General features: G+C 44.2%; 1 protein-coding gene across 2 annotated transcripts in view; it reads right to left on the bottom strand.

Annotated features, from left to right (window-relative positions):
- STK10 (serine/threonine kinase 10) overlaps nt 1–24,307 on the bottom strand; it is a 77,626-nt gene continuing 53,319 nt past the window's right edge. For both annotated transcript variants that reach the window (XM_081852043.1, XM_081852044.1), the window contains 14 exons: nt 23,288–23,482; nt 21,996–22,077; nt 19,412–19,546; nt 17,071–17,661; nt 15,617–15,747; nt 14,206–14,329; nt 9,570–9,749; nt 8,811–8,903; nt 8,481–8,610; nt 6,884–7,008; nt 5,717–5,905; nt 4,766–4,891; nt 4,088–4,201; nt 1–3,104 (listed from right to left, as the gene is read on the bottom strand). In XM_081852043.1, coding sequence (XP_081708169.1) covers nt 2,964–3,104; nt 4,088–4,201; nt 4,766–4,891; nt 5,717–5,905; nt 6,884–7,008; nt 8,481–8,610; nt 8,811–8,903; nt 9,570–9,749; nt 14,206–14,329; nt 15,617–15,747; nt 17,071–17,661; nt 19,412–19,546; nt 21,996–22,077; nt 23,288–23,482 — 2,356 coding nt within the window. In that variant the 3' untranslated portion in view covers nt 1–2,963. The remainder of the gene's footprint in view (nt 3,105–4,087; nt 4,202–4,765; nt 4,892–5,716; nt 5,906–6,883; nt 7,009–8,480; nt 8,611–8,810; nt 8,904–9,569; nt 9,750–14,205; nt 14,330–15,616; nt 15,748–17,070; nt 17,662–19,411; nt 19,547–21,995; nt 22,078–23,287; nt 23,483–24,307) is intronic.

Here is a 24,307-nt window from a genome sequence, read left to right as displayed (position 1 = left end):
TAGCTTTGAGAATTAATAGCTTTATTACCAACACATTTCAATGCACACATTCTCAAAATGAGACAATATATATTTTAAGAAAAGTTTGTTTGGTTCTGAGCCCGAAAGCTGTTGATTGTGGGGTGATTTGAATCTCGGTAAGCAGGAATCAAATTCCATTACGCTCAAGCCAAATTTATGTACAAACACAAGTCAGCACTGCTGACCAAAACCCACAGGCAACAAATACAAGTGTTCAGGACGCAAATGCAGGCGCTCACCGTGGTAACGTTTTTATTCGATTATTTACATCATAGTGGTTTCCCCCAAAAAGAAAACCCTTTTGGATAGAAGAATCAGGTCCCCCCATGTAAAAAATATTGTAGTTTTATGCCAAGGAAGAGAAAGAAAAAGTTGGTTTTGTTTGGGTTAGGGGAAAGAGAAAAATAAAGAAAAGTGACACTTTCTTGCCACAAAAGGAGCAGGACATTCTTGCAACACTGCACAAGGTAAATATTGCACTTTTGTAAAATTACAGCAGCGCTTGGTAGCAGTCAAGACCAGACTGGCACACAAAGAAAGATAAGCACACACAAACTTGCAGCAGTATTAAAATTAGCAATTCTTGTTTGATTTCTTGGCCAAGGATGAAGACAATTAGATGAACTACTGGCTGACTTATACGGAGATTGAGCTGCATGTGGGTGTGTCCACAACATACACAAGCCTGTGCACAATGCAAACTATCAAAAACTTGCAACATAAAGTTAGAACAGAAACTGGCTTTCAGGTTTGGAGAAAATTAGGATCTTTGAGTTTTCAGAACACAACCCATTCACAGGCTCTGTTCCAGTTTCTCTCACAAGACAGTATCTCAAAACACAATTATTTAGAACAGGACATGGTTTCTGGGTGCACATTTTCTAGCCTCTAAAATATCCAGAATACGGAGTCTCTTAAACAAGACAGTGAAACTGCAGTCTGGCAGCAGCCAATGCATTTGCTAGACCTCTGTTTCCATTCCAGCAAATTAACTCTGAGAACAGAAATCACATCAGCAGCAACATGGCTTTATAGGAAGACAGTGAAAGAAAAGCATTATTTCCTATACAGAGCTAGTGCTGGAAAAGTCCTGAGTGATACACAAAAAGGAACACTGGAGCATTTTGCCAACCTAAGTGCTTTGAGAAGGCACAATGAACTGTGAAGACTTTGTTTGAATGAAGTACCAATGAAGTGTGAAGACTTTGTTTGAATGAAGTACCAAATTTAAACATTTACCACAAACAGCTGACCCAGATAGAGGATTATGTGAATTGTACTGTGCAAAGCATCAATATAGATTTAATGTCTAGGGAAATGCAAATTGGCCAAACTGATAAAGCCTTGTCATTTCCTGAAATATGTATTTTAATAGTGAAATGGGGAGTGAGCAAGGTGTGAGGGGAAAATAACACATCTTTGGTTTAAAAACAGCCTTTGGAAGACTTAAAGATAATGACATGTTGATAATCTTCAGCATTTCAAATGTATCAAATTCTATTCTGCTATATGGGGCTCCGCTTACCTGGATCATTCTGGCTTGCTATAAACTCAAAAGTAGCAGCAAAGGGATACACACTGGCCAAAATGATGGTTTAGGCCAACATCATGTTCTCAAATCACAGCACACCCAATAGTTTATACAGCAGACCTTAAAAAACAAAAACTAAAAGCTAGCAACTGATGTCCTATGAAACTCACATGAGATGATGCAAAACAAGATGCCTTTAACCTTAGGCCAGTTGTAAACTTGCTGCTACAAGGCATTTGCACTTTTCTTCTATTTAATATATTGGAAAGAGCAGCCATTAGCTCTTGCCATAACCTGAGCAGCACAAGCTTTGCCTTCTGGACCAATTGGGCTGGGGAAAGAAATGGAGACAGGAGAGACAGAACTCCCTGTTGATGAACACAGGGAAAAGAAACCCATTGCCTCACAACGGAAGAGGAGGGGAAAGTGAAGAGCAAAGACCAGACCTTTATGTTACCCACCATTTTAGGATCTGAACTGTGTGGGCCTCTGCACAGCTTATTAATTGGGGCAGGTGTGCAAAGTTAAACATTCCAAAACTGGGCAGCAATTTCCACAGCTGACCATGTATATGCAGCCTTCACAACTGTTGAATTGCACTCTAAGTTGGATCATAAGCTTCTCATTGCCTTTGTGGTCAGCCTTTGACTCGGGACTGATTTGATTTAAACACTCTACTTGTATGTTTCAGGTTGTGGTAACTCTTTGAGAAAGGGCAGAAATTGTGTCACACGTTACCAGGGTGGTGTGCTGGGTCACTTCAAAACAAGCTGAGGAACTGATGAGTTTCATTGGGAAAGCCTAGATTCTAGGCCCTAGGAGGAGAGGAGAAGGAGCCCTTTGTTTAACTGACAAAGATGGAGGCCACAATAAAAGCTAACAATTTCTTGTTGTCTTTTGTAAGCTGTGAAGTTAAACTCCCAGTGCTTCAAGGCAGTAAATGGTTCGACCATTAAGACTAAAAGGTTAAGTGAGATCCACTGACAGACAAAGCAAGTTGGGCCTAACAGGAGAACTAGTTAGAAAATTAAACAGGCAAGTTTATCAGCAGCACTTAACAGCCATCAACAATCTTTTAGGTCACCAACATTCATCCCTTCAAGAGAGAAAACTGCCCAAGGTTTGGGCAATGGGATCAGCAAGCAGTGTGAACTCTGCACATGACCCCATTAGCTCTACCCTCTGAAGCTCAGCCACAACTCTCCAAGTGCAGCTGGTCAGCACCAGCCAGGGCCACATGAATGGGAAGCTGTCTCATCTCTAGGGGAACAGACCTCAGGCCACATTGGTTGTCTCAGACAAAAGAGGAAATCAGAGTTGGCGCAGGAGAAAAGGGAGCCCTGACAGTCCTTTGGGTCAACTTCTCTGTGGACAAAGGCAGGGATTGCCTTTCTGTCCACTAATCCAAGGGTTATGAAGCCTCTGCAGAACTGAATGGGACAAATTTGGCAGGCTTGTTTGGCGACCTTGAAGGCTGACCATCGGTCTCATCACTGAGTTTGAAGAACATTTCTTGCTCTCGCTTCTTCTGATTCAGTTCATCTTCCAAAGCCTGAAATGCGAAGAGAAATGAGCTCAGTTGAAGAAATGATTCAAGCTGTAATCACTTCACTGTTCTCAGCCACCTGGATTCCTGTCAGTTTACATCAGGGATGGGGAAAACTTTCTGGACAGGAGGGGGCCAGATCTTAATCTCCCAAGACCTGGCAGACATCATAGTGATGTCACATGATGCTGCACTTTGATGCCCCTGTTTAATAGCCATTTGCAAACATCCCCATGCTGTTCCTTACATCTCTGAAAATCTGATGTTTAAAGAGCAGTACAGGACTGTTTACAAATGGCAATTTGAAAGCCCTTTTCCTCATTATTCCTTAACCCTCATTACTCCTTAACCCTCTGAAAATTGGGGCTGCCCTATGCTACTCTTTGAATCTCTAATTTGGGGGGGGGGTGGTTCAAAGAGCAGCATTCAAAGAGAAGAGTTTCCATGGAATGGAAGCCACTTCCCCCACCAGGTATGATGTCAGGTGGAGGGTGGGTGCAGCTTCCCAAAAATGATCTGGCAGGCCAAGTTTGGCTCACAGGGTGGAGGTTCCCCAACCCTGGCTTATGTATATGAGTTGTCAAAAATGAAACAAAATTAGATGAAATTAGAGGGGGAGAGAACCAAATCCAAAAACCTAAATTTGCAACATTTCAGAAATAGGTTGATCTAATTCAACCCTCCTCCAAATCCAAATGGTTTATTTATTTCATTACAGTTCTGAATAGCTTCTTAGGAAGCATCTCAGACAATAATAACATATAGAACACTTTCAAATATAAAAACAATTTTAAATCCAATAAAAATACAGACTGGAATAAAAATTACTGCTAGCATTTCAATGAACACAAAGTATTCCCCTCGCCCCGAGTATTTGATTTGGCAAATTGATCTGAAAGTCAAAAGTTCAATACTGAACCTTTGATTTCTACCCCCCCCCCCATGCTAATGATGTTTGAAGTTTTTTTCCAACTTTCTTTAGCTGTCACCTTTTTTCGTGGCCTCAGCTTATCCCGCCAGTCCTTCAAGTTCTGATTGTGGTTTTCATCCAGAGCTTTCAGTTTCTGGGTCTCATGTTCAACCAAGAGATGACACTTCTCATTCTATACAGATTTAAAACGTCAGAAGAAATACAAATGAGGGAAGCTCTGCAGAGCAAAAAGGTCAGTATCAAATCCAGCATCCCTGCTGACTTGATTTATAAACCCAACATGACTTTCCAAGACCAGGAAAGAACAAGATTTACTTCAAAAGCAACAAAATCCCAACTCATTCTATGTTCATTCCAGAAACCTTTTGCTTCCACTCAATTTGGAGCCAATGAATGTCATGGTTAGAGGCTGCTCAGCCACAAACCCCATTGAGAGGCTTTGGAAAATTCACTCTCTCCGTGTCTATCATACCTCATAGGGTTGCTGTGAGGATTAAATGAGATAGCCTCCATATATATACCATCTTTACAGAAAGATAGGATGCAAAATGTCACGACATGCCAGAAGCAAAAACAAGAAATACTGAAGCACATTTTCCATTTCTGGGAGGGTTTTGTTGTCAGGTAGGATGAACCAACTTTTCAGAATGGATGCCAGATTTTTCTCTATGAGCCAAACTAGTGGCACGCCACACCCCGCCCAAGCATACCTAAAGCTGAGCCGGTGTTAAGTTACCTGTAACTGTTGGAGTTCATTCATGTTGCTCTCACACTGGGCACTCATATCCTTCGTCTGCATCTCATGTTTCTGCTGCTGCTGCAGTCGCTCAGCTTTCTGCCTTTTTTCCTCCTGCTGTGCAAACTGAAACAGAAGGGAGCAACCCAACATCACTATCGTTCACTGTGGTTTTAAATCACCAGGCTATGTTCACAGGAATTTTAAACATGGCTCCCTACATTTTTTTTATATATATACCAGGAGCTAGAATGCTGCACAACGAAGACATGGAGGGTCACAAATGTGAGAACAATTTATTTTCAGGGGGAAATGCCCCCTCTCAGCTTCTATGATCTGATTCCACGGCACCTTGTATTAGTTGCACCACAGGTGCCAGAGCAATGCAGGGGGCATAGCTATGACCTTCCCACCCTTCCATGAAACCATTAACAGGTGTTGCAGGAAGGTTTCTTGAGCTACCCACTGTCTGAAACCCTCTGGCAGTATTAACTTGTGCTTTATATAGCATTGGAGCTTAAAACGTCAGTGATATCAGATGGAACTGAGCAAATATCTGTCAACAGCCTGGACCAGTGGCTTCTGGAAGTACGTGCTGTTGAGCAAGGGACCCTCCATGTATAGTCTACAACCGTCCTTTCCACACTGGGTGAAAGATTCCTGCATTGCAGGGAGTTGGACTAGATGATCCTCATCATCCCTTCCAACTCTACAATTCTATGATTAACAGTCCTCGCTTGCAGGAATCCAAATGCAGTGTCACTGCCTCTCAGCCTAACCTACCTCACAGGTTTGTTGTGGGGGTTAACTAATGAGTTGGGGGGCAGGAACTGTGTGTGCTACCTTGACCTCATTGGAGAAAAAGGTGTGATATAGATGGTTGAATGAATGAGTGAATGAAAGCGCCACAAATCGAATCCTTCCGTCAAGGGTTCTAGTGCTATCCTTCACCTGTTTTATCTTCTCCCTCTGTTCTGAGGCGCTTCCACTGGAGCTGATATGGAGGCTCTTCTTATACATGGCCATGCGGGTCTTCCCTTCGCTCCTCTGAATTTTGGGGAGGCGGCCTTTCTCTTGCTGCTGCCGAATTTTCAGCTGCTCCATCATTCGCTGGTTATACCGTTGCATTTGCTCACGCTCCTGGAATAGCAACGGCAGCCCAGGGTTGGGGAGGTAAGTCAATACAATAAATGTTGCAAGTTTACAGTCAAAGTGAATGGTGACATTGGATATTTGCCCAGGGTAATATTCAACAGACCACAAAGGGGACAGACAAAGATAGTGCAAGTTTAGTTTAAGGAAAATAAAACCACTTCTATGAAGATTCACCATGGCTTATTCAAGGGCCCCAGTTAGATAAAAACTAATGGAAATGCAACAGACACTATGGCAAGAATACTTTGACATTGGTCCTATTGAAGCACACTCACTCACTCACTCACTCACACAAACAAACAAACAAACAAACAAACAAACAAACAAACAAACAAACAAACTGCATATGAGAGAGGCTGTGCTGGTCTGGGTTGATGAGAGTTGTAGTCCAAAAGATTTGAGGGCACCAGAATGGTGAAGGCTGGCCTAAAGTAAGTGGTGGACTCTTCTTCATTGGAAGTTTGTAAACAGAGGTTGGATTGTCATCTGTCGGGGATTTTTCAGCTGTGATTCCTGCATTGCTGGGAGTTGGTCTAGATCAGTGTTTCCCAACCTTGGGTCTTCAGCTGTTTTTGGACTACAACTCCCATCATCCCTAGCTAGCCAGATCTGTGGTCAGGGATTATGGGAAAACAGCTGGAGACCCAAGGTTGGGAAACACTGATCTAGATGATCCTTTGGTTTCCATTCAACTCTACAATTCTATGGGTCTATGAATCTATAAGCACAAAACTGTACTCCTATAACTGACCATAGTTATTCCGTCTCTGGACTTTATATGTTTGACTGCATTGACTATGGTTAAATATATGCAGTACTCACACCCAATGCGAGCAAGCAACAAGGAGGCCATTTTCTGTAAATCTGCTGAGGTCAATTTTTTTACAGCAACTCCACACCTTGCTCATCCGTAGGAAGCATTAGAGTCATTAAAGAAAATAAATCAGACTGAAACTCCGCTACCTTCTCATGTTTCCGGACCAGTTCATGCCTCTGGAGGAAATACTGGTCTTTCAGCTGTTGCTTAATAAGCTGGTGTTTCTCCTGTAGGTGGTGCTCTTCCAGATCCCAGATGGTAGCTTCCCGATCTGAGAAAAAGGTATAAAATGGCATATGGTCATTACACACTTTACCACAGAGGGGGGGAAATAGGCAAAGAAGTTATCAATCACATGCGATTCCAGAAGATAAAGGGACTTCTCAATGGTGGCTGGTACCCACGGGGAACAGTAGGGCAGAAGGCAGCAAGACCCACAGCAAATGGAGCCAGAGCCAAAGACAGGCAGAGCATGCCAAGCAATTCTAGTTGTATCCCCATCCTCCTCCCTGCAAAATTCTACAACGGCAACACTGAGACTGAGGAGGAAGATGACTGGCAATGCCACTTCCTGGACTGATTGCCAGCGAGAAGGCAAGAAGGTGGAGGCTGGCTGAGGGTCAAATAAGGTGGGCAGAGCTATTCCCCACTCGCCTTAATTGACCATCCTCCACTGGAGAATCCAGTCATTTCCCCGCTCCCCTTTCCAAGCACAACCACCACCTCAGCCTAACCAAATACTCAAGGCAAATCTGTAGGGTAAGCTGACCAAGGAAGGGAGAGGATAGTATGCAAGAAAGAGAAAAAGAAGCACAGACTAGCAGGGCAGTCTAACTTTTCATACCAAGTGGGCCACAGGAGTACTATGGAACCCAAAGGTTGCACACTGCCTTGTCACACAGGGGGAGGTCAACATTTGGTGTCCCCGCCTTCTTAAAGCTGGGAAAGTGCTAGCCAGGTTTTGGGAAGGAGGTGGGAGGACTCCAAGACCCTGCCAGAGCCCTCACGTCTCCTTGTGAAAGCCCAGCACTTGGCTTACCTAGCTTTGGGAAGGCAATGTGAAGGCAGCACAAGGGCTGCCCGAGAGCCACCCAAAAAGGCATCAAGGGCAGCATGAGGCCCTTGGATCGCATGTTGGACCACCTTGGACTCAATGAAGTCTGACCCCAGGCTCAATCACTGTCCCTTAACGTCATTTATACTCCTGCAACTCCTGGTGCTGCCAGGTCTATACTTGAGGGGTGAGATGATAAGAAAGGCAGGAATTTCTTTGGGCAGAGGTGCAGAAGGCATGAAAGAAGGATGCAGAAGGGGCAGAAAGGCGGCTAGAGAATCCTTGCAGTTAAGAGAAAAGTGCTATACCCCCCTTTTCCCCCCTCCAAGGCTGTATTGTGGCTATAAGCTATTGGGAAAAACTGCAGCTTGAGACTGCTTGGCTACTCTTTCCAAATTACATTGTTCGTTAATATTACGACTACTGAATGCTTTGACAGGACGTGGCATGCTTTTTGCTACTGTCTTTGGTGCTATCTCACCTGCTTGCTTATAGTTATGTCAATAACTCTCTTGAAGGAAACTCACCCCACCTAGTGTCTTGAGGGTGTTTTGAATCCCATCCCCATGAGCCCCAGCATGCCTGACTAATGGGAGCTGTAGTCCATCAACATCTGGAGGGCACCAAGTTAGAGAAATCTCCTCCCCACTTCTTCTTTTTTTGGGGGGGGGGGGAGGACACCCTCTCACCTCTCATAAGCTGTTGTTTTTTGTTGAGGCACTCTCGCTCCTTGTCACAGATCTCCTTCCGATTTTGGGTGGTGATATTCTTCATGGCCTGTTCCAGATCCTCAGCCTGTTTGGCTTCAAACTCTTGCTCCTGGAAGAAAGGAGATAGGAGCAAAAGAGATGCTCTTATTGGTATGATGCCTAAAACTTTTCTTATGAGTGAGAGCAGGATGGGTGGTATGATTCTGCTTCCCCATCCTGCCTTACTCATCCTGATAACTGGGAGGCAGGGAATCAAATGTGTCCATTGGGGCTTGGCCACACCACGGACTTAATATCTCTAGAGCTTACCATGACTTGCTTTCTCTGTGCAAACTCCTCCAACTTTGTTTTCATGGTCCCCTTGCGCTGTTGTCGGGGAAGCTTCTCAATGTCACTCTTGAGCTTGAAATGAAAGACACCAACAAAAGTTCTTACTGGTCCAATTTCCTAACAAGTCTGAGCAAAAGTGATTTGTCACGTTGGCTGTGTCACCTGATGGTTTGGCTTTCAGTTCTCCAGTTTTATGCTGACACTATGCTATCACTTTGATTTGCTTTCATTTCACCCTCACCTATTTTTCTGTTAGGGTTTCTTACGTCTCTTGTTTCTGGGTGGGGGTGGTTCTTACATTTACATTCTTCCCTGGCAGCATAGTTACAGACAAGTGAATTTAGAAAAAGGGTAGGGAACCCTCAGGGCCTAGGGACAGAATGTGACCCTTTGGCCTCTACCTGGCCCTCAGGAATCTCTAGGTCATGCTCCCTGCCCTGGCTGCACCCCTACCCACCTCCTCAAGTGCTTTTGCCTGGATGGAATGTGCCCCTGAGCTGTGACAATGGAGGATGGGCAAGTGTCTGTCTGTGTGCATTTGCATAGCTTCTGTTTCGCTGTTCGCTGTTCACTCTCCTCCCTTTCTTCAGCACCCCTAAATCTTGGCACTGTGCCCTCAGCTTCCCTTCCCTCAGCCAATGACAGCAAGAGGACTGAGGGGGCTTTCAGATAGGCCAGTGCCAACAACTAAATCTAAGATTTCCCTGTGCAAGATTTTGGCCCACCGTTGACTCTCACCTCCTTCTTCCTTTGCTTCAGGTGCTCCTGAAATTTAACAAGATCTCGTTCCTGCTCAGCACGGATACGCTTGGACTCTTCACGGCGGCGCAGCGTGTGGTCCTGCTCCATCTTTTCAATTTGCTGCTTCTGCTGACGTTCCAGATTTTCCAGTTCAGTGTCATAGAATTTCTTCTTTGTCTATACGAGACCAAAGAGGACATTCAGACTTCCTTATACTTAGTTGAGAGATTTGACTACATTAGTATTTTTCATCATTTAGTTAATAAAGCAAAGTGCAAAGGCACAACTTAGAATAAATCCACCTTAAGACTTTTTTGAACATATCCAAATCTTGTTGCATCTCTGAGCATTAGCAGTTCTAAATACTGAAGGCACATAGCCTGGGGACAGTGCATCCTTGGTAGTTTCTCTTCCCATACAAGCACCTCACACATCAACAGTGTTTCAGGCAGGGGGCTTTCCCAGACCTACCTGGAGATGTTGGAGATTGAACCTTGGACATTCTGCATGCAAAGCAAATCCTCTACCACTTGGCTACGGTCCTTCCCCCCCCCCATATATGGAATAAGACTGGTGAGAGAGTATGACAGGGCCCTTTCAGTAGTGGCCTCTGTCCTATGGAACTCATAAGCCTAGGGAAGCTTGCCTCACTATTCTGAAACCAGAATAAAAAACCAGAGTTTCTAAACCACTGGTCTACATCTTGTGGGTCTGGTCCCACTAGTGGTTCGTGACCCAATCCAATGAGGGTTGCAAAAGAAGCACTGCCACCATGAAAATATATTAAGAAAAGATTAAGAAATGAGTCCTCAAATGCATCTTTGGGTGAAACGGTAGGTCTGTAAAAGGCTGAAGATACCTGTTCTAAACAATAAGAAAAGGATTAAAAATATGTTTTATGAGATGACATTGCGATTTTTAAAAAATTAAGCTCATACACTGAAGGTTTTGTGAACATTATTTGTAAAAAGGCTGATTTGTGAGAAATGTGAGTTGCTTTAATTGCTTCCATTGTTGATATTGTTTCTTTGCATGCCATATTTTTTTTATATATATATATATATATATATGCAGGTTTTGGTGTCCTCGGGTGTCTTCCCGTGTAAAAGTTGGGGTGTCTAGGCGACGTTTTGACGAGGTCTCACTCGTCATCTTCAGGCTGGTGCTTTCGGCTTCTTGTTACTGGAACAGAGCAGGATCTCAGTGTTTGAGTTCCTATAAATACTGTAGAGGGGGTGTGGTGTATAGCCTCCAATGTTCTGGGCAGAGAGGAAGTTCCCAGGCTAGTGTGCCTTTTCTTCTTTTGTTCCTTAATTACTTGAGAGATATCTTGAGTGATTTCTTGAGTGATATCCTGAGTACCACTTAGGTGGGTCATTAGGTGTGGATTAGTTGTTAAAGTCTTTGTGTCTTGACCTCTTGAACTTTGTGAAGAGTTTTCCTGAGAAGATGGCTGTACTGTACTTAGTTGTGCTCTGGCTTGGCTTCGTGTATAGGGGCGAGCTGTGGTTTTGTGGCTTGTGTCAGCCAGATCTGTGTAGGGATTGCAGGGGGGTGCAGCATCCGGAGGTGCCACCATGGATTGGCTACTGGATGGTGTCTGTAATTCATCTGTGGAGAGGGTCTGGGTTTGGGTCTGGTGTGGTTGATTGGTGTTGGCGTTCTGTGTGCCTCTGGATCTGGTGTCAGTTTTTGTGGGGAGGGCTAATTTCCAGATGTCTGGCAAGCGGGATGTGTCGTCACGCTTGTTCATGTTGTGAGGGTGTTTCTCTATCTCGATGGCTTCCATGATTATTCTCTTGTGGTGATGTTCCGTGTTAAAGAGCAATTTGGAATCTGCAAAATTAATTTCGTGTCCTGTTTCTTTCATGTGTTGGAAAAGAGAGGAAGTTTTTTCTTCTTTTTTGACGGCATTCTTGTGTTCTGCGATACGTGCATTTATTCGTCTGTTTGTTTGTCCAATGTACGTGGCTGGGCAGACTTTGCAGGGTATTTCATAGATCCCTTGGTTTTCCAACTGGATTTTATCCTTGGGGTTTCTGAGGAAAACTCTTCACAAAGTTCAAGAGGTCAAGACACAAAGACTTTAACAACTAATCCACACCTAATGACCCACCTAAGTGGTACTCAGGATATCACTCAAGAAATCACTCAAGATATCTCTCAAGTAATTAAGGAACAAAAGAAGAAAAGGCACACTAGCCTGGGAACTTCCTCTCTGCCCAGAACATTGGAGGCTATACACCACACCCCCTCTACAGTATTTATAGGAACTCAAACACTGAGATCCTGCTCTGTTCCAGTAACAAGAAGCCGAAAGCACCAGCCTGAAGATGACGAGTGAGACCTCGTCGAAACGTCGCCTAGACACCCCAACTTTTACACGGGAAGACACCCGAGGACACCAAAACCTGCATTCCTGTACCCGTGAAAATCTACGAAAGCATATATATATATATATATATATATATATATATATATATATATATATATATATATTACTCTGTGTAAGCTACCTCACAGAAACGGAAGGGAAGAGTAAACAAGCTGCAGTAACCTTCTACTTCCCTCACATATATACGGCAGGGAGCAGACTAGGAGCCGGATGTGTGTGTGACAATGTTCTCTCCTGCCACACACCTGGATCTCCTGAGAAGCACTGCCTTCTGACACATTTAGCAGCAGAGATGCCTGGAGGGCATGAGCTGGAGCAAGCAGATGAGATGGCTGCATCTGCTTACAGGCTGTGGCTGAAGCAGAACAGGAAAGAATGCTCGCCCGCCTTTTCCTCAAGGAAGGAGAAATATCTGCCAGCAACAGGACTGAAACCAGCGCGCAGGATTTTGGCAGAGTTTTACAAGAATATTTGGGCTAAACCAACTCAGAGAGAGGCAGGCTGAAGGAACACCCAATAATGGAACAGTCTGCATGTGCAAACTCTACACTACTCCCTCTGGTTCAGATAATACTTCCCCACCCCCGCCCCACTTTCCATACCACAGTGCCTGTGTAGCTATTGCACTTCCTCCAAAACCATTCACACCTTCAGAAAGCCTTCTTCCCAAGAGAGATCTTAACTTACATAAGGGTGAGAAATGGAAACATATTCCAAACATACTGAGGCTTAAGCACAGCAGAGTCCTAACGGAAAATGCATTGTGTGGGTCACACATTTAACTGCTGCAGACAGAGCTACTGACTACTGAATTCCATTTTAAAGGAAGGCTGGGAAGGAACCAAGTCACACCACTTGTCACTCTAACTCAGTACTGGCTACATTGACTAGCAGGGTCTCTCTGGGATTTGACAGGGGCCACTGTCTGACGTTCCCTTAAACGGAGCACAGTACATGACACTGCTAGAGACACCTTGTGTGGGGGATTTTGTCAGGGGCCCAGCTCAGCCCCGTAAAAAGTTTACCTGTGGTTTCCTAAGATGAGTCTCAGTCAATCTACTCGAACAGATCCTTGAAGGCCTAATAACCTTTTGCAACCCCCATTGTACACCCTTTGCCATTCTTTTAACTGTATGCCATGGGGGCTGGGAAGGGAAAGGAAGGAGGAGCTGGCTTTAGTAATACTTAAAATATGGAACAAGCACACATGCTGCAGAAAACTGGGGACTCCAGCCCCCAAATATGTGTCCTCGCTTTTAAGCAGAAATGAAAATGTGGAATATTTGCATGAGAGAGTTCGGGAAATTGTTAGGCATATGAGGATACGTATATGGGGAGTGCCACAATAGCTGTGAATGTGTTGCGTTGCAGTTTCAGCAAGTGCCTCGTTATTTTTGATTCCACAAGGTTTCTGGAAAATTTGAAGGCATACAGGAACAAGCTGAAACTGTTCCTCAATTAAAAATATGACAATCTTGCATTGTCTCCTTATCCTGTCAGGTTTAACACACAGGAAGAAACACGCACTTTGAAGCATCCAACCTATGCTAAGCTATTCTTTGCAGGAATGCTATAACATGGCTTCAGAGATGTTACTTTTCTTCTTGGCCAGATTTAAAATCAACACTGACAGAAGAGAAAGAACATCCCAAGTTCTGCTGAAAGACTCCAGAATATGTAAAAGTACACATGTATTTATGGGGGGGGGGGGGGGGAGAAATAGCCTGAAGAAAATGTCACCTTTTTTTAAAAAAAAAAGGGGGGGCAGCGGCATATATTTGAAACTGAGAAAGATTCACATAGGGTTTTAAGGCCTATTGTTTTGTTTCCACATCATTTCTTTTTGACCCCTCAAACGCTGGGCCATTGCAGCAGACGTCTCCAGCATCCGAGGTGACCACTTTTCTTGTTGAACTGCTGCAAAGAAAAGGCCTTCTGCCACAAGAGTAGCACCAGAACACAGCCAATGCCAGACTGGATGGAAATGTCCATTTACAATGGCCCTTCCCCTCGCCACATAGCCCCAGCATAGGGAGGGAAAAGCTATTGATTCCATCAGCATGCCTCCAGTTTCATTCCTAGTGGCTAGCGTCCTGCCTAGTCTGGCTAACAGGTTGTACAATATATGCCTTGTGAGCGGTGTGTTTCTCCTCTCCCCACTGCTTCCCACCAGCATGCGGCCCGATATCTTTGAATAAGAGGGAGGGAAGAGGAATTTGGCTTCTCTTTGCCACGTACGTGCATTTCCTGCTCAAAGCGCTTCAGCATTTGCTCCAACTGCAGGTGATGCTTGCTGGTCAGCTGGGTCTGGTTCCGGTGCTCCTCTTTCTGAAGCAGACGCAGCTCCCGCAACTCCTGGCGCCTATAGGATTAAAGTGGAGAAGAAGTTCAGGAGTGGAGGACCAGCTCTCCCTGTAATGCCAGGGCAAGCGGTCTCTGGAAGCTAAAAAAAGGGAGGGGGAGACATGGAAGACAATCCATACTAAAATAACCACAGGGGTGACTGACTGAGTGTTCCTAGTGTCAGAAACGTTGCTTCAAGGAGTTTCTGCCTCCTTGTGTCACAGCTACACTTCTCACCACTTGTCCCTTCCAGGCAGGATATTGAGAAGGGGCTGCTTCCCTGTACGCCGGCCTTGAATTATTCACCTTCCTTGTACAGACACTGTGAATAAATAGACGTACAATATGACCCCACAGTGAACTATGAGGAAGCATACCTCACTGACTGAAGCCCAGCGGGCTCAGACAAATGCTACAAGCTATAGTTGTGGGTCTCCCCTGATTATTTTTAAGTCCAGGATTAGAAAGTTGGTGTCACCTGTCAGATTTTGTTTAGGTTGTAGACCTATCAACAAGGTAAGGCTTTCGAAAAGTATGCTTTTGTAGCTCTGTGAAGAGAAGTACCTGAATTTGCTGTTAGACACTTATCAGAAACTGCTGTACGTCTACAGTGAAGTCCCTATTGACCCCCTAGTTCAGGAAAGGGGATGGGAAGAGAAGAAGGGAGGGAGGGAGGAAGGGAGGGAGGAAGAAAAAGAGTCCTAAACTCATAGGTCAGTATTTATATTGATTTTATGCCAAAAAACAACTAAGTTGTGGGCTTTGGACCACAGACCAGAGCAGTTTAAAGGCTGTTCACTGTCTGGCACTAGGCTATATGGCAGTGCTGCTGCCAGGTTTTTGGTCCACACCATCCTTGATGAGCACCTTGTCTGTTCATGTCCACCATTTGCCATGTCAGAGAAGAAACCTATGAATTTGAAGACAGTCACTTCACTAAGCAGGAGAACCACCAGAAGTGGCACTTAAAAGCAACAGGACAAAAACAGGTCTGGCTTCACAAACACTTCTAACAAGCTGCTATATACACCATATAGCAACAACCTTAATTTGTACACTCAGATAGGCTCTGGAAATGGCCATAACTCCCTGCTACTCATAAGGAGATCATGTTTTTACAGATCTGCCACATTCATGCTATATTTTTAACTTCCCAAAATATATTGTGTGATGGGTCCCCTGGTTCCCTACCACTTCATACAACTCTATGGAAAAGTGAAAAGCATAGAGAAAACCATATTCTGAGAAAGCCTGGTGTGTCCATATCTCCACCCTCCCCCGAAAATCCCCCTGATTTTCAGCTTGCCTGAGGAATCTCATCTCTTCATCTTTCTTCTCATCCTCACTGATGATTTTTGAGGTAGTGACGCTCACTTCTACTCCATCCACAACAAATCTCCTGGTCCGTTTCAGTGTCATCTTCTGCATTTTTGCATCCTATGTAATCAATCGAATGTTTATTATGGTGAACCAACCATTAAAGAAAATTACATATATATATATATCACAGCCTAACAAGAACAAAGGTGACTAAAGTTGGGAACTGACAACTAGGATTTATTACAACATTCAGATTTATTACCACCCGCCCAATAATGGTTTTATGAGACTCTTCAAGGAAGATAACTCAGGAGAGACTTTAAGAATCAGCTATCTCATGTAGGAGTAAATTTTGTGTCCTGGCCCCATGATAGAATCAACCATTAAAACAAATAAACACACACACAGTTTCAAGCTCTACATGACTTCAAGGACAGCAACAATCTTTGAAGTGAAATTTAGCAAATCTGTGTAGGATCTTGGAGGGTAAAATGTTAACATGTGCTGACAAAACTGCTTTACTGTATTTAGGTATCACATGCCAACAATTCAGCAAAAGAAACAGAGATAAAGAACAAAAAAGAAAAAATGTTGGATTGGGGAGATTAAGACATAATTTAATGCACACCTGACTATCCTACAGTTATTTTTAAGAAGAGCATCATTAGTGTCAGGAGCAGTGGGTTGGTGGAGACGAGAACAGAAAGAAGTGAACATTTCTGCCAAAGAGACTCAAATTCTGAGAGGGAACTAAAAGTGCAAATCAGGCTTTCCACAAGTATGCTTCACTTGCATAATCAGAAATATTTACAGCATATTTAAATTTTTGCTAATCTGAAGTAACTTTGGGAATGAGTAGGGGGAGAGTAAAGTTCAAAAAAGAACAGTCCACTGGAAAGTAAGAATGTGATGTTGGCAAGGGACAGGCAAAATCTAGAAGTGGCTAACGGCTAGCCAGTTCTCTGAGCATTCAAACAGAGCTTGAAAACACTCCTGAAATCATGAGTGCTAGAATGCCAACCTCCTCCCCACTCCCTCCCAGAAGAAGAAGTCAGGTTCTCACAACATCAGACATGCCTCTGGAGGCCAGAAGTTGTCATGGGCCTTGTGATGCCAGCTGAGATGGGGATGGAAGGATCTGTCAGAGAATAAGTACTCTGGGATTGAAGTTGGGGAGAGTTCAGGCAGTGATGGGGAAGAAGGCTCCATTCCCAGCACCACTGGACATCCCAGCAAGAGAGGAGGAGTTGGTTGAGTCAGTACCTTTCTACAGATCAAGGAACAGCCTTCGCTAACATCCTCCCACTTAAGTTGCAAAATATGAATAAGGAAGGAAGTTTGTTGGAGAATGAGTTAGAGAGATATCTTGCTTAAAGGTTTGCTGAGTGAAGCCTGGTTTCCATGATACACAAATCCCACTTGGTGAGCCCAAATTCTTACCTTGAGAGAGAGGGACCCGCTGCCTCTGTTCAGGGACAGGTCGGTAGACAAGGAGATACTGAGGTCCATGCTCTCTGAGGCAGAGGTGCTACCTGAATCAGAGTCCTGCTTGGAGCTGCCATCCTCAAACTGAGAGGAAGAACTCAAACTCCCATTGGGGAGCTTCTCTTCAACCGGCGTCTCAAGGAGGCTGCTCTCTGGCCGGCTTCCCACATTGGAATCATCTTTGCTTACTGGTTCAGTGTCCTTATTTTGGTAGACAAGACTGCTGTTCTCGGCTGCCTTAACGTTCTTGTTGAGTTGCAGCAACTGGGGGCTGGCGTCTGGCTTTTCTTTGGTACTGGCTTCATCTGTGTAATCCTCAATTCCAGACAAGTTTGTACTGCTGTTGTTTTTGCCTGGTTTTCCATCGCTAGCCACTTCCTTTGAAACCTTGTTGCCCTTCCCATTTATGGCTTCAGTGACTTGCTGTAGAGGCAACATGGGTCCATTGGCCACAAGTGACAAGCCGTTTTCTGGAGACTTCTCTTTTTGCAAACTTAGCTGGCTCTGGCTTGGCACAGAAGAGTCCCTCTTATTAGCATCAAGGGGCTGAGTAAAGAAAAGGGAAAGAGAAAGGTCATAAATTTTGACTTTGTTCTCCTTAAAAAACTTAATTGAGGAGTCAAATACCGAACATATGCATTGAGAAATGTATTGTGTGTTGTTTTTTAAAAAAAACAAGACCAAAATGTCCTCTGCCTCTGAATATTTGTAGTGTAAGGAGACCATTGAAACCTTGAACTAGCAGATCTTTTGTCTTCTACTTTTTGCTTCATTTCAAATAATTGATTTAAAACATATATTATATACTATCCTTCACCAGAGCAGCTTACATAATTAAAAAGCTAGAAGATAAAAACACATGAATAAAACTGGCAGAAAAAACAAGTACCATCAACAAGCTCTAAAAATTTGTCATGGGTGTCATCTCTGGGAGCTCTTTAAGCAACAATTGAAGACTCTACTCTCCCTCTTACATGTTGGGGGTTGAGTGGAAGGAGGAGTGAAGAAGACCTGCCCGCAATTCCTGACACTGAGTCTTCAGCCTCCACAGATGAGGACCTCCTCAGGGACAGCAGTTGTGTTGCTCTTCCCACATCTAAAGGTAGTTCCAGAGTTGGGAGGGAGAAGGAAACACACAGCCACTTGTCCTCAACACCCTCACCTCCCTTGAGGAGCCAGGCTTGCATTTCCTAATTGCAGCTTCAGTCAGAGAGAAAGCACTCCTTAACTTCTTTCCCAGGACTGGCACCGGGTGCTTGAGTTTAAGGGAACAATGGGTTGGGGTACAGGTGTAGGACACAGAGCAGTGACAATTAGAGCTTCCATGAGAAGAGTTTTCGGTTTGTTCTCATGAATGTTGAGAAAGCACCTCTCTTGGCGATTTCAAATACCCCCTTGAAACTTTGTCTATTTTCTGTCCAAGTCCTAGACAATCGAAGGAAGTCTGCAAAAACTCCAAAGTCTGGTTTGCCAGGCTCCAGGGAATGGTGTTGTGCCTGAAGCAGTTTCATCATTTTCTCCACAGAAACATTCCATGTAGGATAAGGAACATGCCCCCCGCATCCCTTGCCCTGGGTCAGAACAGACCTCTTTTCGAATGGAACCCTAGCATCAGCCATCAACAACATATTTAATCTTGCCAGTTGTTTCTGAACTGCTTCCATGAATGAATGAATGAATGAATGAATGAACGAACACACACACATAAATACAACTTCTCCCATAGCCTCCTATCTGCACAAGCCAAGCCCAATACCAGCCAGCAGGATCAAGGGCATAGAACACATTTTTAGTCCCAAATGGCACAGGGACATTTTCCTTGGGGCAAAGGAGGCAGCAGACAACATCTTCCCATGTGGCCATTTTAGCCATATAGTGAGTGTACACATGAAGAGACACATTCAGCATTAACTTAGGAGACTTCTCTCACGAGAGGAAAGCGAAGGGGCTGGCTTTCTGCCCATCACATTGTTTCCAGGGCTTGTTGGCTGCTGCGTGAAGAGGAATCGCTCCCCAACCAAGGAGGCATTTTTCCTGTCCACCTGCATGAGAAAAAACAATGTGGCTCCCCACCCCCATCCCGAGAAAAACACAGTCAATGCAGGGGTCAAAGGTGGTCCTCAGTTTACTTTTCTGTATCTAGCTAGCTTTTGTTGTGAAAGCGTCTTGAAAAATATAAGCATTTTGTGTATTCCCGCAGGTGTTGGGGTTTGCCTTCCTTCTTAAAAAGAAGTGTTTCCTTCATGCACCAGGATAGATAGAAAGAATGAAAGACGACAGAAAGAACAAAACTTACAGATGCACATTCTGGTGAGTCATCCTCTTCTCCTTCCTCTCTATTGTCTTCAATTTCCTCCATCACTTCAGCCTTTGCCTCAGCCACAAGCTCACGTAGGGCTCTGTTAGTAGTGACCTTGCTGACAAAAGGATGCTGAAAACCAAGAATGTGTGACCGTATTGGAATGAATAATTCTGCAACCCAAGTCATGATGACTCAAAGTGGACTTCAGGGGCCACTTTCAGCTGCTCCCCCCACCCCTGCCCGAATTCATTCATGCAAGTAGACTCATAAGAAATGTAATCTCTCATACAAGTGCTATGGGCAGTCTGCATCCTCTCTAGCTTTGAAATGGACATGCTGAATCACAGGCAGTATTCTTGGGAGCAAAACAGTCTCTCCAGGAGGCAATACAGGGACCAGAAGGGCATTTTGTAATGCCATTCGACCCCTGCATGTGTTGTGAGGGCTCAGCTAAGTTTGTGGCACAGTTGTGCTTATATAGTTGGAGAAAACAACTACCCAAGTAGAAAAAAAAATGCAAAGATGTGGAATACTTGTCTCTCACAACTGCAGGGAACAATTCTCTCTTTTTCCCTTGCAGGTGAAACTATGGGGGAAGAGTTTCAAAACACCTTGATTAAAACTGAGCAGGATTGCAGTGAGGCAGACAAAAATGTATCCTCATGGGTCACATTCAATCCATGTGGCAGCAATTGGCTGTAAGTCCTGGAAGACCTGCTCCCTCCCAGCCTTGCAGGTCTTTCCCCACATGACCAGGGAGGGCGAGGCCCTGACTGACTCCAGCTACAAAAGCTGAGGCTGGTGAACAGAATCTTGGACTGGGGTATCTGTATAGGGTGGGGTTTTTTGCAGGGGGCTGTTGCTGTTAAATTTTTTGTATCTTTATTTTGTATCTTACGATCTATGTGGAAATTGTTCAGTTTGGTTGTGCACTTTTGTTGTTTTGTTTGTTGTTTATGACTACTTCTGTTATGTTTGTAGCTATGCAATTTTTTAAAAATATGTTGTAAACTGCCTTGAGCGTGGTGTTAACTTTGGAAAGGGAGCATACAAATAAACTGATTGATTTGACTGAAAGCTGTACCATGACACTTTGAACAGTCATAGCATCTCCCAAAGAACCCTGGGAACTGCAGTTGGTTAAGAGTGCTGAGAGTTAAGAGATCCCTGTTCCCATCTCAGAGCTGCAATCCAGAGAGTAGTTAAACATCAATCCATCTTCCCAGGGAACTCTGTGAGGTGAGTAGTGCTCTCCTAACAACTCTCAGCACCCTTAACAAACTTCACTTCCCAGGATTCTTTGGGAAAGCATGACTGCTTAAAGTGGCGTGATACTGCTCTAAATGGACTGTGCAGATGGGGTCTTCAATATTAATGTTCTTGAACATGGAAGTTGTTACAGCTTGATAGCCATAAGCCCCCAGATCCCATTACAATGCTTACACAAGAACAGTGTTCCCATGAGCAACTCAAGCAGCTGAAAGGAGTGTGTGACGTGGTCCTTAAGAGCCCCATGTGCTCTGTACCAAGATGGTTTGCATAAGTACAAACATACCTGGCGACAGTGCAAAAACCCTCTATACAAACTAAGCAGAATAGTCTCAAAGTCTGTTGGCACATTTACCCTCGTTCACAGAGGAAAAGGCACATCACAGGCCTACATTGCACAGGTTATTGAGGCTGCATAGTCCTTAACACTAACCTGGGAGGAAGCACCACTGAACTCCATGAGGCTCATTTCAGAGGAGACATCCATAGGACTGCACTGTTAATGTATGACACATGTGCTCCATGAGCAGCCCCAATTCCCACTCATGCTTTCTATTCTTCCTCCTGGAGAGGAATAATCTCCAGATTTGGACCTCCATGTGCAGCGGACAAGTCACCTGTGCCATTACATGCATAGTGCAAAGATGTGTGCGCACATCTACTTCCTAGCACCACAGAGAAGAGGGTCATCCAACCAAGTAAGCATGCGAACTGGCCCCAAACCTCATTAAGAAATCGTCCCCTGGTTGACAATACAGTACTGCCAAATTCCTCTCTGTTTCATAGAATCAATACACTCAGAACTCTTCCAACAAGCCACATTAGATGCAGAAATTGATTAGACAACTTTTCCTTTTTAACCAAAGGCTCATAGTAAAGTGTAACCATTTGGACAGAAACTGAAAAAATACACACAAATGCTATGCATGGTTCTAAAGTAGCCAAGGAGAATTTTCAAAAATAAAGACGCATCTAGGAATGGTGGCTGCTGTATGAGTGTTGCTAGAAAATTACAGCCACCTTTTTTTACACTGGAGACAGGTGGGTAGGTGGAAGCAACTGGAAGGCCCAGTAAAAGTAAGGGGAGGCTGGGAAGTCAGCACTGGCAGTCAAATTTGCTTTGCTATACCTCCTAACAGTGGTATAGTTTGTGTCCAGTTAGGAGCCACAATTACAGCAGACAGGCTCAACTTTTCTATGCATCAGCACAACAAAAACAAGTTTGCACTACGTGGGCTACCAACCTGCAAGAAGTTGCTCATGTATGTATCTATTTTATGCATTTATTGACTGGGGATCCTGCACTTACCTCCAGCAATTGTGCTGCAGTTGGACGTGTCTCGGGGTTCTTATCAAGTGCAGTCTTCAGGAAGTCATTAAATTCTGGAGACCTTTATGCACAAAGAAACAAACAGAGTTGGCTAGAACTTCAGAAGGGAGGAAACGGTTCCAAGTACCCCACAGCCCACACCAATTATATTCCCAGTGTTATCGCCACAAATTATTGTTCAGTTAGCTCTAATGGGTTGAAAGGAAGAGCTATTGAGACAAAGCAGCACAAACATATTAAAAACAATAACATTTTCTGAATACGCAGAAATGTTGCCTGGTTAATTACAGATTTAGCACTTCCCTTTAAAGCTCCGGAGCAACAGCTGTTCAGAAGCAAGTTACAGGCTGTCACTCTATTTCTCAATTCATGCCAAAAAGCCCAAATGTTAGCAAGCTCACATGAGGACAATTGTACGCTTGAGCTCGTGTTAATACAAAGCCTTCTGTCAGGCAAGCGATAATAACATCACCCTGCCCCCCCCCAGCTTTCCCATCCAATGTTGTCTTCTATGTAAAGCCAGGACAAAGAACTTGTTGGCAGTTTCTACACACGACTGCAGAAACTGTGTCACAAGCAAGTTTATCCATGGAAGCTACCACCCAGTGGTTTTCATTGAATGTGATCCTGTATGATTTGGACTGTGGAGCATAGGGAGAAAAAGCTTCAGGGCTGTTCACTCCTCTCTTTAACAACCAGAAGGTCAGGCTAGGTATTTACTTCAATGCAGCATCTATACACTTGGAGAACGCACAGGAAATACTCTAAAGGAGTGAAAGGGCAACGATGTGTAGGCCAGATGTGTGTAGAGAACGGAAAGTTGGCCTGTAAGGGGTGGGAATTGGGCCAGATCCAGTTTCACACCCATGGCCGACTCTGACCAGTGGTGGCTCTAGGGATGCAACCCAAAACATCAAGGAGGCACAAGGTTGAGAAAGAGTGGTGCTATTATATGCTAAGTTTGTATGGCACCCTTCCTCTGAAGAGCTCAGAGTGGCATACATTGGGTTATCTCCCCACATCCTCATGAAAGCGCTTCATGGAAATAGGGTAGGTTGAAAAATTGGTCTTGCCTAAGGTTATTCAGTGAGCACATGGACAAGTGGGGGTTTGTACAGAAGAAATTAGTCCTTGTTATTATCTTTATCTAGACAAAGGTGACCCACAGTTGTTTGGGTAAACAAACAGAGACCGACCGACCAACAGACAGACCACCCTCTCACAGACCCACAAGTGCAAATGCACTTAAAAAAAGAAAATGGTCTTCTCACCACTTTGAGGGATAGTTAAGAGTGGGAGGATCAGATTTGGCTATTTTCAGCAGGACCCTCATGGGATTGAGTTCATGATGAGGTGGCTCTATCTGGGCCATTTCTATCAGAGTTATGCCCAAGGACCAGATGTCAGCCTTGTAGTCGTAGGGGGTGTCTTTCATGGTCTCGCACATCACCACTTCAGGAGCCATCCTAAAGAGAAAGTAACAAAGAATAGGGTGTTCTGCTACCAACATATTACCATTGATCAGTGGTTTTGAAGAACACTTCCCCACCCCAGCTAATCTATATATTTAATCAGTTATTAGCCTAGAGTCAGTTGTAAGCATCAGAAATATGACTCTGCAGCTAGTTCTTGAATGAATTGGGGAGAAGCCTCTTCTGCTGCCCTTGGCATGATCTATCCAGAGTTAAGCACTTATAGGTCACACTGATTTTTACTGGAGAGTTGAGAACACACATAATTCTCCCATTGCAATAAATGGGACGTGGAAATGGTTAAATCTATCAGCTAAAGACAGTATCCAGTTCACCCGCCCCCCCTCCGGCAACCACCATTCATCTCTCCATGCTCAACAGGCTGCAGCGACAGAAAACCAGCAGGCCAATGACATCTGGCCTGGATGTTGCTTTAGATGGCAAATTAATGCGCACTGATTGCATCCCCTTAGCAACGTGGCTGATTTAGAGATTAAATTCCTAGAGTGAATCACTGCTCTCATACACTTGGAACTGCTTCAAAAAGGACATTCCACCAAATGGTAGGGAGTAAAAGAAAGGGGCAGGGGGAGAGAATGGCCTAGATTCATCAACATCTCATTCCAGTTATGGGACTTGTAGCATTTTCACTGATGCCACATAAAACAATAATTAAAAGCTGCCTTTCATCTAGGTTTGCAGCCTCTTGCCTATTTGCATAGACTCATAGAATTGGAGAGTTGGAAGGGACCCCAAGAATCATCTAGTCCACCCCCAGCAATGCAGGACACTCAACATAGTTTCCCCCCTCTGCAAGTT

Source organism: Podarcis erhardii, assembly GCF_964252035.2.
Source record: "Podarcis erhardii genome assembly, chromosome: 2".
Classification (NCBI taxonomy): domain Eukaryota; kingdom Metazoa; phylum Chordata; class Lepidosauria; order Squamata; family Lacertidae; genus Podarcis; species Podarcis erhardii.
The sequence above is the reverse complement of the archived record's forward strand: the minus strand, read 5'-3'. Positions and strand labels throughout refer to the sequence as shown.